At 35.0% G+C, this 15,771-nt stretch overlaps 1 protein-coding gene across 1 annotated transcript; it reads left to right on the top strand.

Annotated features, from left to right (window-relative positions):
* Nucleotides 1-3,060: 3,060 nt before the first annotated feature.
* LOC122143880 (calcineurin B homologous protein 1-like) lies at nucleotides 3,061-11,371 on the top strand (the record flags this gene model as incomplete). Its single annotated transcript, XM_042754483.1, has 6 exons — nucleotides 3,061-3,159; nucleotides 5,280-5,360; nucleotides 7,799-7,926; nucleotides 8,583-8,644; nucleotides 9,671-9,793; nucleotides 10,773-11,371. Coding segments are annotated over 6 exons (547 nt in total), but the record flags the coding sequence as incomplete, so codon positions are not given.
* Between the last annotated feature and the right edge of the window lie 4,400 nt (nucleotides 11,372-15,771).

Consider the following 15,771-nt stretch of genomic DNA (forward strand, 5'->3'; position numbering starts at 1 on the left):
TCGATTTGGGTGACCTGGTTCAAGAAGATCTGGTTTACATCGAGTGATTCGTTCGCGAACCGGATATCATTAAATAGTGTTGTGAACGCGCTCATAACAGACCCGGGAGATAAGTCAATGCTGAATAAAGTCCTAGTTTTTGATATTTTTGGACCAAAATGTATTTTCGATGCTTCAAAAAATTCTAACGGACCCTCTGATGTCACATGGACTACTTTGAAGATGTTTTTATTACCTTTCTCTGGACGTGGACAGTATACCGTACATTACATTTTCAATGGAGGGACAGAAAGCTCTCGGACTAAATCTAAAATATCTTATACTGTGTTCCGAAGATGAACGGAGGTCTCACGGGTTTGGATTTTTGGGTGAACTATCCCTTTCAGGAGTGGCTTAACAAGAGGAATACGACAACTGTAGCCAAATTCCTTGACATGTCTGTGTGTGGTGGCTCTTGATGCCTTGACCCCAGCCTCAGTCAATTCCTTGTGAAGTTCACTCAAATTCTTGAATCTATTTCGCTTGACAATCCTCATAAGGCTGTGGTTTTCTCGGTTAGTTCTGCATCTTTTTCTTCCACACTTTTTCCTTCCACTCAACTTTCTGTTAACATGCTTGGATACAGCACTCTGTGAACAGCCAGCTTCTTTGTTTTTTTTTTTTTTTTTTTCATTGGTCTTATGAAGTATTCTATTTGTTGCTTTGTTTGAGAGTGAATTAGTGGGTTTTTGTTAAATGTGAGCTAAAATCATCAATCATCACAATTAAAAGAACCAAAGACTTAAACTACTTCAGTCTGTGTGCACTGAATTTATTTGATACACGAGTTTCACAATTTGAGTTGAATTACTGAAATAAATGAACTTTTCCACAAAATCCTAATTTGAGAAGCACCTGTGTGTGTGTGTGAGAGTGTGTGTGTGTGTATGTATGTATGTTTATATGTGTGTGTGTGTATATGTGTGTGTGTTCTACAAGGTTCTTTGGGGAATCCAATATTGTTCTTCTATCTATAGCATCACTGTGAAACTGGGAGCTTTTCAGACATCTGGGTGAAGTTATGTCTGGATCGCTGTTTACATGGCACTGATGAAAAGAATTAAATTTTAATGCCACCATTTGCACCTGTGCAGCTGCAATTAGAGGTTTACAAAATGCTACGAGGGCCAAGCAGCAATTTCCAATCTCCGCCGTCTCAGTACTTCAGCCTTCTGTACGGATGAACCACAGGGAGAGAAACGTCCACCCCCACAACATCTAGAAATAGACTGGGGATATGCTTTATATGTTTTTGGAGCTGTATGGGTTATATGTTAGTCTTTATTTTGCAGACCACACATACCAAGCTCAAAAGGTTCTTTTTAGATGTTTTGAATAGCTGTTAATATTCATACTTTCTAATGCCAAGATTTGTATGCATGTGTTTCATGACCTTTTTTTATATGTTTGTTAGCCCAGATTTTACTACATTCCTTTAAAGCCACATAAAGTGCTCTGCTTCTTGTAATTGTCTGTTTTTTTCCGCTCTCGTCCTCTGGTGTGAAAACCTACTGGGCAGAAGCCAGGATGTCACACTGCTTCTCTTTATGTGGTTGTGTTTCAACTCCTGGCACTTTGTGACTTCCTACATCGTGTGGGATGGTTCTGTATTCATTCACCTCATTTACTTGTGTTGATCAAAGTCTGAATTGTTGTGGAAAATGTTCCACTGATGTGGTCAGTAATTGGCTTTAACCACTTTCCATGAATACATACTGTCAAAGCAGCTTTTCTCTGGTGAATGGATGTTCCAGTTACATGGATTTCTTTACAAATTTATTTAGTTTGGCTAAAATTGTGTTTGAAAGTGAATGAAAAAGAAGACAGTTAGTGTCCAGTATACATAAAGTCTCCCAGGATGCACCATATGAAATTGGTTGAGGTAATGAACAGCAAAGCTGGAATCATGAAAATGTGGTCTTATGAAATGTGTTCAGTTGAAATGTGGTATTTATTTATATTTGGTATGATGACTTTTTTTTTTTTTTTTTTTTAATGGAAACAAATCTATAAAAAAAAAAAAAAACAAGTGTCCAAATAAAGTCCAGAATATGTTTGTAATATATTAGCCTAAATAAAAATGCTTATTTATTTAAAAATATATATTTAAAGTACAGATTTATTTATTTTTTTTAAAAGATATATGCACAGTACAAATTTATTTTTAGAAAAAAATATTTGTTTACCTCCAGGATATTTTGTTCTTTTATTTATTTATTAAAAAAAATAAATGCAAAGTACAAATGCATTTTTTTTTCTTTAGAAAATATGCAATATACAGATTTTAGAAAACATTAGTTTATGTCCAGAATATTGGACACACTTTGTGATTTATTTTCATGTTTGTTTAGTTAGTTTATTTATTCACTTGCTCACTTAATGCAAAGTTCAATTTTATTTATTTGGGTTGAAAAAAATATACAAAGTACAAAATTTATATATATATATATATATATATATATCTATAGATATATATATTATATATATATATATATATATATATATTCATTAGGCATATTTTGTGTTTTAATTAGTTAGTTCTTATTTAATTGGGTTAGTTCTGTATTTTATCATTTTACTTGCTTGCTTAAATCTAAAGTACACATTTATTTATATAATTAAAAGATATATGCAAAGTAACATTTGTATATTTAGTTTTATAGAATATATAGCCTATGCAAAGTACAGATTTATTTAATAAAAAAAAAATCTTTATTTACATAAAGCAGGATGCTGGACATTTTGTCATCTCTCAATGTTTTTTCTTTGTTATTAGAAATTATAAGTATCAAGTTTCAACATTTAAGCGTGACAGCCTGAGTGTCTGAATCCTTTTCGGTTTTCATAAATCCTGTCTGCACTGATCTCAAGGTGATAATAATTCTTCCATGATACAAGACATTGACTATCTCTTGTCTAGTTTGAGAAATCTCTGGTGTAAGGTCTTTCAGAGAAGCTTTAATCAGTGCTGTCCATCTGATGATCACATCTGTGACTTGAATGTTTACTGTCCTTAACCAGACCTTGTTGTGTTTGTGTTTCCAGGGTCTCCCACAGTCAGATCACTCGCCTCTACAGCCGCTTTCACAGTCTCGATAAAGGAGAAAATGGAGCGCTCAGGTACGACATACGGCACTGAATTACATGAGTTGAGTAATATTGAACTTTAACAGTGTGTTGTTGCAACACCTTTGGCCCACTAGGAAGCAGGTATTACACAGGCGGCTCGGTTACGTCTGCATGCTCACTTTTATAATGAGCTTCCCTTTGATCGTCTCAATCTGAACATGTTCCGGCTCTCTGGTTAACATTCACACCAGCCTCAGGCTCTGTAAGTTAATCTGTTAAGGAATGGCTAGATCAGTGTTTTGAGTTTTGACTGCGAGGGAAAAACTTTTTTCTATTACACTGCTAAAAATACGATTGTAAATATTCCTTGTAAAAGAGGGAGCTCAAGATCAGTTATGAAGCGTGTATTTCCTTGTGCCAAAGTTGTTTGCGTAATGTCCTTTGTGTGTCCTCTTAAGTGACCTGCAACACACTGAGATTATGATCAGTGAAAGGTTATTATAAAGAAAATGAGAAAGCAGTAGCACAGTGGTGATGGTTAAACCTGGTGATAAATACTGCATTAATAGTGCATTTATAGCGCATACATTGTCCACAAGTGTTGCAATATGTTTTATTGTGCATTTGATATTTGAAATGGATTTTATAGCATTTCTAATTAAATGGTGTGTTTTGAATGATTTAAAAAAAAAAAAAAGGGTTTTTTTTTTTTTTTTTTTGTATTTTGTGAAAAGAACTGTATGCACTGCAAAATCGGTGAAACTACCGAAAATGTTTTCCCCCACTTTTTTTGTAAGAAATTATTCTTTTTTTTTTTTTCAGTAAGGATCTATTAAATTGATCTCTCTTTTTTAAGTTACAATAAACACATTTATACATTTTATTTAAAAAAAAAAAAGCTGTTATTTTTATATATCATCAAAAAACCTTGAAAAAATTTATTTCCATATAAATAGTTGATGATCTTCTTTTTTGATGGATGATTGGTAGGTAAATGTTTGTTTGTTGGGAAGAAAAACAACATATTAGAATGATTTCTGACGGATCATGTGACACTGAAGACTGCTAAAAATACAGCTTTTCATTACAGAAATAAATAACATTTTTAAATATATTCAAATAGATAACAGCTTTTTTAAATTGGAATAATATTTCACATTAATACTGTATTTTTGCTCAAATGTGGCTTTGGTGAGCATAAGAGACTTCTTTCAAAAACCCCAAACTTTTGTATGGAAGTGTTTAATATCCCAACTTTTTACTTGAAAACTGACACTTTTGTAAAGCATTTCTGGGACATGTCTTATGAAACTAAATTTGTTCTGTTTATCAGATATGCTGAAGTACCAAGTTGTGTTCTTGTTATAATTGTTTGTTTTTAATTGCAACATCATCTGTGGTTTGAAACTAGCTGAGAAGATGGTTAGTTCAACAAACGTCATCAGCGATATGGTTAATATATATAAAAAATAAAAATAAAAAACATTCCAACAGTGTTGATGACCTTCTGTACTTGTTGTCACCCCAAACATCCGTCAGGCTGAGATTAGAGACGCTGGCTCTTGTTTGAACAATAAATAGTCTCAGAAATCAGATTGAGGTGTGTGTTGTTTCTGAATGTGGAGGTCACTCCATGACTTTCCTTATGCACGAGAAGGTTACTCCCAGAAATAATCCATTATGAAACTGCTTTTTCATTATTGTATTGGGATTATGGTTCTAATTAAGCACAGTAATTATTACACAGTATTCATTATTACTCATATCAGTCATATAAAGGCTGCTAGACGTCAAAGTATCCTTTTAACAAGTCCCATTTTCTCAGAATTAGGGATGGGCTTTCCTGCTTTATTACACGTTACATGATCCAGTGAACACAGAGAGACATGCGCAGGCTGAAAAACTCTTACTGGCTCAAAGTAAAAAGCCTGAAAACAAACAAACCATGTCAGGTGTTTCAGCAGATTTACTTTTCAGGGAAAAAGGAAAAACTGCTTTTCATTCGAGAAGGGCAGTTTTCTAAGAATAATCACTGTATTATTAAATAAGGATGGTCTCTCATGTTACTATATGCACCCGGCTTGTTTCTGTCAGTGCATCTGTGTGCAAAACCTGAAACTAATCCGAAATGCATAATAACCCCTCCCTACTTCTCTTTTTTTCCTCCTCAGCCGAGAAGACTTCCAGAGGATTCCCGAGTTGGCCATAAATCCTCTTGGCGATCGGATAATTAATGCCTTCTTCCCAGAGGGGTGAGGAACATGTGACATGGCATTTGAAACATCAGATAGATCTTTTATTGCACCAGTAAAGTACACTGTATACACGCAGATTAGATTTAAAGGTGCCATAGAATGCATTGATACAATATTTTAAATTGTTCTCCGATGTTCCCAGAGTGTGTATGCAAAGTTTTATCTCAAAATACCCCACAGATATATTTTTTTTTTTATAGCTTCTTGAAATTGCCACTTTTAGGGTATGAGCCAAAACGCTCTGTTTATGTGTATGTCCCCTTTAAATGAAAATGAGCTGGTGCTCCCGCCTCCCTTCCAGTGTTGCCAAGTCCAGGTTTACAGTTGGGCTACTTTAACACTGTTGCCGCAGGTTGCTTTTCATGTCCGCGGGAGGGTTTTGTTGACCGTGTTATTGACCTCACACATTGCTTCCAAACGCAGTTTTTAACTACCACATTCCTATTCACGATCATTCTGGTAGCACATGAAGGAAGCATTAGTGAAAACAGCCAGAGACAATGGTAGCTTTTGCAACATTAACCTTACAGAGAGCCAAGAATCTCTTTTGGAAAACAAAATATGAGGCGTGATGCTTGCTTTGTCTGGAGTCTGGACGTTTGCGCACGAAGCGTTGGTATCGATCCCTCTTTCAGAAGCAATCTTTGCACAACTCCAGCGCTGAACTGACCCTTGTTTGTGAGGCAGTCGAGTCCGGCGTAAAATGTTAGCACAAACGTATAGGACTTTTCCAGGGTTTTTTTTTTTTTTTCGGGACATTTTTTTTGGAAAATTAAACTTAACCACCGTGTCCTCAGCGGTCTATGGATACTCCTATGTTCATTGGTGCACCCTAACACACAACACTTTTAATGGCTTTTTGGCACTGACATTGTTTCTCCAGCAGCTACAGCAAGAAAACAGTAATGGTGGACCGCTGTTTCTCACTCAGGGCTGTGTATATGCTAATAGGACAACGAGCGTCACAAATGGGCGGGACTTTCACAGACTATGTCGTCATAGTCTGGAACTGCTCGTGTGGAGAGACTGTTTATGATTTATTGGAATTATAAAACAATGAGTGGGTGGATTTTTACCATTATAGGCTGGTTGTTTTCACACACTGTGGCCACACAACTGTGTTCAGACACCTTATAAAAGTGATTTTTGCATTCCATGGCACCTTTAATGCTTTTTTTCTACCTGTACAAAGAACAAAAAAATGCCCAAATGAAAGAAAACAATTAGTATATAAGTAAATGGAATGGAAAAGAAAAGACAAAATGGGTAATAAGAAAAGGAGAAATATGTGTCTGTATTTCATGACAAAAGCAAAAAAAAATAAAAAAGAAGATAATAATTAATAAATTTAATTCTGGATTAATAAAATGAATCTTATTTTAACTTCTTTTTTTTCTTTTTTTCTTTTGCATTGTGACATTGTTTTCATGAAAAATAAGTTTTAATTATGAATATATATTTACACACTACTGTTTGAGGGTTGGTAAGAGTTTTTGTATGTTTTAAGAAAGACGATCCATGATTACATTTATTTATTATAAATACAGTAAAGACTGTAATATTGTGAAATATTACAACCTTTGTGTGATGACAAGCTTAATTTTCAGCATCATTACTCCAGTCTTCAGTGTGTTCAAGATACTTCAGAAATAATTATAATATGCTAATTTACTGCTTAAGGAAAAAAAAAATCTTATTAATATCAATATTGTTGTGCTGCTTATTTATTTAGAAAATGTGATAAAAAAAAAAAATCTGGCTTTCTGATGAATAGACCATTCAAAAGAACAGCATTTATGTGAAATAATTATTATTATTTTTTTTTTTGTAACATAAAAAATGTCTTAGTCACTTTTGATTAATTTAATATTTCCTAGCAGAGTAAAAGTATTAATTTCTTTCAATAACAAAATATTTCCTAGCAGAGTAAAAGTATTAATTTCTTTCAATAACAAAATGTACTGACCTTTTTGTACAGAATTTTTTTTTCAAAATAATGAAAATGGGGGGGGGATTCAATGCGGTTCAAAGTTATGAAAAATAATGTCACAATGCATTATGGTTTTAAAACAGGTTTACTTTCCCCTCTGCAAAACTATTGCAGTGTTTGTTTTTTTTTGTTTTTTTTTTTTTAGGGCAAATTCTTGATCAGTTTCATAACTTTTGTCTCAGTTTCTCAGACAATGTAGTTTCCATATCAGTGTTTGTGTGAATTTTTGGCTGTAATAATGTTACTGTATGAAATCACGTTCAGTAACTTCTGCAAACTCTATCACCCTGTGGGCTCAAGAAACCACCTTGTGGGCATGTCAGTGAAAAACATTGTGAAGCACGAGTCTTAAGTAGGACAGCAGTTTCCATGTTTGGGCATCAGGGAGCTTGTCTGGGGCAAGTTTAAAGTCTTTGTGTGTGTGTGTGTGTCTCATGTATTTCAGTGAGGATCAGGTGAACTTTAGGGGCTTCATGAGGACTCTGGCTCACTTCCGTCCTGTGGAGGATAACGAGAAAAACAAAGACCCGACTTCTGGAGAGCCGCTCAACAGCAGGGCCAACAAACTCCTCTGTGAGTCCAGCTCAAACAACTCTCATATTTATGTCAGGTTTTTGTTTGTGTCCACAAAAATATTGAGCAGCACAACTGTTGTCAACATTTATATTAATAAGAAATGTTTCTTGAGCAGCGAAGTAGCATATTAGAATGATTTCTAAAGGATCATGTGACACTGAAGACTGGAGTAATGATGTTGAAAATTCAGTTTGCTCCACAGGAATAAATTACATTTTAAAACATATTCTAATAGAAAACCATTTTTAACAGGGACCTCCATGAACATTTTTAAATACCATTTTAAACTGTTAAGTTTGAAAAGTCTCAACACAATGAATGATTATGAAACTCATTAAATGCCATTTAAAAACTTAGTGGCCAAATAAAAGATGCATTAAAAGCTTTCAAGAATGGAGCAGTCTGTCATATCATTTTACTTGAGTATCATATAAACATTTAAAAGCAGGCAAAATGTCATTTCCCAAAGGGAAACAAAGGGCTTGAGCTGATCCTGGTCTTAAACTTGCTCTTTTTAATAATCCTGTAAAACATGCTTTAGCTGCTCTTAATCTCTGCTCAGGAAACCTGTTCTCTGTAACCAGGCCTTGCAGTGTTCATCTAGCACAAAGTGTTGCGACTTACAGCTTTTAATAATATTTTGTTTTTCGCAGTTGCTTTTCGGTTATACGACCTTGACAGAGACGACAAGATCTCTAGAGACGAGCTGCTACAGGTAAGAGAATCGTGCTTAATGTCCCGTCTCTGACTCGGGAGACAAAAGAATGTTCTGTACCATCTAAACAATGTGGAGGTGATTAATCTGCTGTTGTTGTCTTATGAAAGCTGTTATTATTATTAGAAGATGATGTTTTGTTATGGTGAAACCCCGTTACAGATACATTTCAGAAAATCGAGTTTAGGGGACTTCAGAGACATTGTTTTTTTTACTTTCCTATCAAACATTGGAAATAGAATTAACCCATGGTATTTCAGGGATAAATTATTTTTACTTTCCTGTCATACATGGAAATGCTTGATTTTTTTTTTTTTTTTTTTTCCTACTGTTATATTTTAACCTGAATTTCTATTCTTGTATATAATATAAGATTTTTAAATAATACAAACCTATGAAAGGTTTGTATATTTTTACATTTTACAAATGCAAAAAGTACTAAACATGTTTATACTGTTGCATAATCAATGAACACAAATGTTAATGTAGCTACAAAATATTTCTGAATTATCATTGCAATGTGTAATCTTTCCACAAGCCCATGGGATCCTTCTATTAATTTCTGTTAGGGAATATTTGAGTATTTTTAACAAATCCCTTTATTTTTACCACCTAAATTTATATATATATATATATATATATATATATATATATATATATATATATATATATATATATATATATATATATATATATATATATATATATATATATAGGTAATTCTAGGAAGGATATGCAGTGTGACTGATAAAATATAAATAAGTGTATCTAGTATGCTTGTATTACTGGGTGGGTCAACACTGAATAAGTATTCAGAATTATGTCATTATAAAATCCAGTATGAACCTTTTTTGCAGGTTTGTTTCAGTAGATGGTCTTTTTGAACCTCGGGAGTCTTTGGAAATATGTAATTTGGAAAAGTGTGTGCATAGGGAATTCCAGTCTGCCCTTGAGCCACTTGATGGCACCAGATAATAATGTAAAAAATATCAATAAAAAAGAGACTCAAACTTGCCTGTCTTCCAGGTTTTGAGAATGATGGTGGGCGTGAATATTTCTGATGAGCAACTGGGAAGCATTGCAGACAGAACCATACAGGAAGCTGACACTAATGGAGACATGAGTATCTCATTCAGCGAGTTCACCAAGGTAATTCCAAGAAAAGCAGTAAGAGTGTTCTACTTCAGGGAATAGCCAAACCAAAAATGAAAATTCACTGAAATTTACTCACCCTCAGGCCATCCAAGATGAACATGAGTTTATTTATCATCGGAGCAGAACTGGAGAAATTTAGCATTACATTCCTTCCTAACCATTAATCCTCTGCAGTGAATGGATGCCATCAGAATTTACATTTACATATTTATATTTTACATTTATGCATTTAGCAGATGCGACTTATAGTGCATTCAGGCTATACATTTGTTTTATCAGTATGTGTGTTCCCTGGGAATTGAACCCACAACCTTTTGCGCTGCTAACGCAATGCTCTACCACTGAGCCACGGGAACAGAATGAGTCCAAACAGCTGATAAAAACACCAAAATAATCCACGCCATGCCAGTCCATCAATTAACATCTTGTGGAGTGTGAAGCCACGTGTTTGTGAGAAACAAATCCATTGTAAAGGTGCTTAAAACTTAACACTGTTGTTGCTGGCCAAAATAAGTCCATAATTTATTAATAACACTTCCTCCAGTGAAAAAGTCAATTGCCTGTTGTCCTCTCATATCAAAATCCACCAAAATATTGGTGTTTGATCTGAACATATTTCTCTCCCGATCCAGACGAGATTAGAATGCAATATTATGGATTGAGGATTCATTTCCAACTGGAAGCAACAGAAGTTAAAAACGTCTTGAAAATGGATTTGATAATTTTTTCACATTAATTGATGAGCTGGAGTGGTGTAGATTACTTGTGGATTATTGTGAGGCTTTTATGAGCTGTTTGGACTCTCATTCTGACGGCACCCATTCACTGCAGAAGATCCATTGGTGAGCAAGCGATGGAATGCTAAATTGTTCCCTTTTGCCTCAGGAAAGCAACACTGATATGAATGTGATTAAATGATTCCAAAGTTTTTGGGTGATTTATTTATTTTCAAACACCCCTTTTCTTTCCTCAGGTATTGGAAAAAGTGGATGTCGAACAGAAGATGAGCATCCGCTTCCTTCACTGAAAACCAGATGTGTTCTGAACTCTGACTGGAGACCATCAGTGTCAATAGAAATAAGATACGCTCCCAGATTCTTCTCTCTGTGGGCTGATTCATCCTTTTTAAACATGATCCTCTTGTCATCATGTTACGTTTATCATGTTACGTCTATCACTCTTGATTTGCTGTTGCACTAGAAGGCCGGATCCAGTGCCTTCACTATTCTCAAAAGTCACAGCGGCTTTTGTCTTGTAAAATTATATTTATTCTGGCTGTGAAAGCAGCTGATTAAAACTTTCCAAATGGCGAAGCTGTCACTGATATCGATACTGGTGGATGCTTGTTGTCAGGCCCATTTCGTCACCAACTTAAAGGCCAAATCTTCCCAGAAGATTTGTAAGGGTGGATAAGGCAGTTTTCATTCTCGTAATTTATAATGATCTTAAGTCAACACATAAGAGGGAGTGAAAAGGCAGAATGCCTCTTTTAACTCAGAAAAATGTGTTTTTCACTGAATTTGAGTGAAGGGTTCTCTTTAAATTCCTAATAAACAGAAGAGAAGCAGTTCATTTGAGTATTTAAAATGAGTTCTTCTACACTCCCATTTCATTTTTAAATGACATATGCATAGTCAAGTCTATTTAAAGGTGCAGCGTGGAATTTTCTGTCACTGCGGTACCAAACGTAACTAAGATCTGTATAAGCATCCAAATTTGACATGACAATATTCTCTGAAATGCTAACCGAGTATTAAACAGTACGAGATGTGATGCACACCAAAGTTTGTGGAATGAAATTATGAAATTATCTTAAAGTGCCCCTATTATGGATTTTTGAAAATGACCTTTCATGCAGTGTGTAACACAGCTCTAAGTGAATGAAAACATCCTCCCAAGTTTTAAAAATCTGAAAGTGCACCGTGTATAAAGTTATTGTCTCTCAAAAGAAAGAGTCAACTCTGAATCACTGAAATGAGTCATTTTTAAAACATACCCCAAGCTGTTTCATGTGACATCAACATGAATCATTAGCATATTGTCTACCCACTTGTTGGTCTTTTCTCATTGGTCTGAATGAAAATGCAAATTCATTCTTTGCCACTAGGTGCTGCTTTTGGAGCAGTAAAAATAGTGGCTTCCCTGGTAACACTGTACACAAAGCAGCACTGCGCTCACAAACACTGCTTTATCAGGCATTACAGGCAAGATGAAATGAAAATGAGACCAATCGGACCAATCACCGCAGATTAGCGTCACGCAAAGGAGGGGTTTGGAAAAATGAATCATTGAGCGAATCGTTTGGCAGTTGTTGAGCAAATAAAGTAAAAATAAATGCATATAAGACAATGAAAGTGTTTTTGACCTTGACCTTGTTTTCTTATAATTTTTGTAATCCTGACTTTATTTCTCAAGATTGTGAGTTTATATTGCAATTCTGAGGGGGAAAAAAAGTCAGAATTGTCAGAAAAAAAGTTCACAATTGCCTTTTTATTTTTTATTCAGTGGTGGAAACAGGCTTTATTTTTGAAGATTTTGAGTTTTTATTGAGTCACTACAATATTTTGAACATCCAAATACAACTCACCTCCTTCAGAAAATGTAAACATCTTTGCAGTTCTGTTTAGTGGTGCAGAAATGACTCCCTTCACCTTTTCAGCTGTCATTCATTCGGTCCAGTCAATTTCGAAATTAATATATTGTTGGGTGTGATTTGTCCTATATGACGTATGTTCTCGGAATTGTCATGCCTCATTATTTATAAGAAGGGTACTTGAAGCCAAAATCACTCAATTATTTGTCCGTTGACTGAACACTTATGTTGATGAGGGTGGCAACAACAGTCTGTTGCATTTTAATGCTTTTTGTCTTCGCTTTATAGATATATGAACAAAATGAAAGTTACGTGCCCGTGTCCTTGACGGATGTAAACACTAATTGTTCGACTATCAACGCTTCAATTAAATCCACATATCGTTCACAGATACTTGAAATTCTTCAGCGCTTCTTGTGGATTTCTGCTTTATGTACAGATTTCTTGAATACGTTTGAACTGGAGTTGTAGGTTGAAAGGTTTTCACAGCCTTTTCTGAGAACAAAAATCAATGAACTCATTCAGTCTGGTGTAATAATTATAATATAAACTTGAGATGTGGGCTCTGTGATTTAGTCATGTATGGTTTTGATTCAAATAAATTCAAGTGCCATTCCCCTAGTGTTTTGTGGTGCAGCTGTTTAAGGTGTGGTCCAGTCTGTGTTGCAACAGACTAAACTGAATCCAAGTAATTGTGGATACAGTAGCATGCTCATAATAAAAAGAAGCTTTCATAGAATTTAAAAGCAGAATGTTAAGCTTTTGCATATTTTAAAGCATCTGTGTCATTATTTGGAAATGAAATGTCCAGTTGAGCTATGAAGTTGTCTTGGCTAATATTTTTAGAAAAGATGGATGAAGTTCTGTTTGTGTAATTTACTTTGTTTCCTTGGGCGTGAAACGTCATAGGCGGAGTTTCACTTTTATGCTTGGGGGGGGCACCCACTGGCAGACGAGCCACGAACACTTTTTGTTTTTTGTTTTTTTTTCTCTATATTTCATATATTTATATAATATATATTCGACAGTAAAATACATAATAAATAAATAAATAAATAAATAAAACATTTTTTTCCCGAGGGTACGCACAGAGTTTTTTTTTTATTTATTTTTTTATGGAGGACCAAATGATCAGTGAGAGCAGAACGAATGTGCCACACGTTTCAAACTCAACTAAATGGTAAAATACATACAAATGGTTTGGCACAAGAGTCCTTTTTGCTGACGCGTGCGTTTGTGGCTACCCTCTTGTTGACAAAAGTTTATTGAAATATCTTTAATCCTCTTGTGGGATGAGTCATTTAACCCACATGTGTGAGTTATTTTTCTTGTTTTCTTAAGACCAAGAAGCTGTAGGGAGGTGGTTGTCATTTATTTTGACTACACTTTTTCTCCTGTTTAAGGAAAGCAAGACAGTTAGTGTGTGTTTGTGTGTGTGTGTGTGTATATATATATATGTATATATATATATTAGAGAGAGAGTATTAAATATAGGTTTGTCATATTATAGGAAACATTATGGCGGCCACTCCAGTGGAAATATTAGGAAAGTTGTGTAAAGTCTATTGTGTAACTGATAGACAAGGCTTTCAAACAAATGGCAGCAGATAACTAAAAATATGATGACACAAAATTGGCAAAGGGAGGGAAATTTTATGTGTATTTTTGTGTGGGGATGGAAACTCTGATTAAAAAAAATCATAAAACTAAAGGAAATAGTAAAAAAAAAAAAAAATGGAAAGAAGTGCTAGCCTTGTCCAAAAAGGAAGGAGAAGACTCATTGAAAATTATAAAACAGGCAAGAAAAATACTAAAAGAGGCAGACAAAGAAAAAAGAAGAGTTGTTTTCTAAACTACCCCCATATCTGCCCCCAATACTTAAGGGCACTGTAGAAGTGTCTGGACAAGTAGAATTGGAAGAAAAACAAAAAGAACCAGATGTAAGACCAAAGAGGCGACAGAACAAAAAGAGTGAGGCATATTTACATTTAGATTGTTATAAACAGCAGGCACACATAGAATTGAGGAAAGCAAACTATGAATGAAAACAGGACATGAGGAAATGTTAGAGCAGACGAGGAGAGAGGATAAGGAGATTGAAGCAGAGGCTAAGCAAGCAGAAATAGGAAGAAATATTGATACAAAATGCAGATAAAACTGGTGAGAGATAGAAGTAAGCTATTAGAAAGCAGAGAGGAAGTGAGTGAAGGGGAGGATTTATCATTTGATGAAGGAACATGGGAACAAGGAAAAGAAAAAGAAAGACCACTGGCTGCACAACAGGGATTGTTGTAGACTCAAGAGCTGCGTAATATCATTGCGCCTGCTGCACCTATGTACGGCAGCAAAGTTCCTTGATTATTACACCGGATTAAGAGTATAGTTCCTAGCCATATGGGCCTAGAAAATCGCAACTTTTCATTTTCCGTCGGTTTTAGTACACGATGTAACTACAGAAGAGTCAAGTTTTAAATAGGGAAAATATCGAAACTCTTTGGTCATTTTTGAGCGAGATGCTAACAGTCTAATCTGATTCAATGATCTATGCTAAACTAAGCTAAAAGTGTTACCGCCAGACCCAGAGATCAGCTGAATGGATTCAAAAATGGTAAAACTCAACTGTTTAACTCTAGGGGAGTTGGAAAACGAGCCTATTTTCAAAAATAGTGGAGTATTCCTTTAATATTTGCACACGTTCTGAGGCGCGGGTTTGGTGCTTCGGATGAGTTCACGCACAAAATATTTATATTCCAGCATACTGCATTTGCATTGAACAAGAGTGAATGGTTTGTCCACTTTTTTTTTTTCATCGCTGTTGTTGTAATGTATTGGGAGGCCAGAATCCGCATCCATCAACAGAAACATATATTAGCCGAAACCTGTTTGTTTTATGTGTTATTTATAGCAAACCATATTACAGATGCGTTGTCAGATTAAAGTTAAACTGTGGTCCCAGCGCGTGCTGAACCGTGTGTGGAGAAACGTATGGTTAAATTTTTTCTCCGTGAACCGTTCCATCCTATACACAGTTCTAGTTGTAGTATATTTCATGATGAATGGTTTAAGAAATGTCCAGGACTAGCTATCTAACGCAATGGGGTTAGATGTAGTGAGATTGGGAGGTAAATGCTTTACAGAAAGAGGCAGAGGGATAAATGTCTTTAGAAACTGTACCCAAGAATATGGCATTTTGCACGCTCATGCTTATAACATTGTTTTATCTTAAATGAGGGATTTGGGAGACGGGATCTTTTACTCCCTCCTAGTCAACTGTGGGGGGAGAGGTTTAGTCCTGCTGCTCTGCCAGAGTGCTGTTGTATAATCTAGTCATCTGTGATAAAACTGTGTGACTTATTTTAGTCACTTGGTAGTAATAACT

The sequence above is a fragment of the Cyprinus carpio genome, unplaced genomic scaffold (assembly GCF_018340385.1).
Source record: "Cyprinus carpio isolate SPL01 unplaced genomic scaffold, ASM1834038v1 S000006528, whole genome shotgun sequence".
Lineage (NCBI taxonomy): Eukaryota > Metazoa > Chordata > Actinopteri > Cypriniformes > Cyprinidae > Cyprinus > Cyprinus carpio.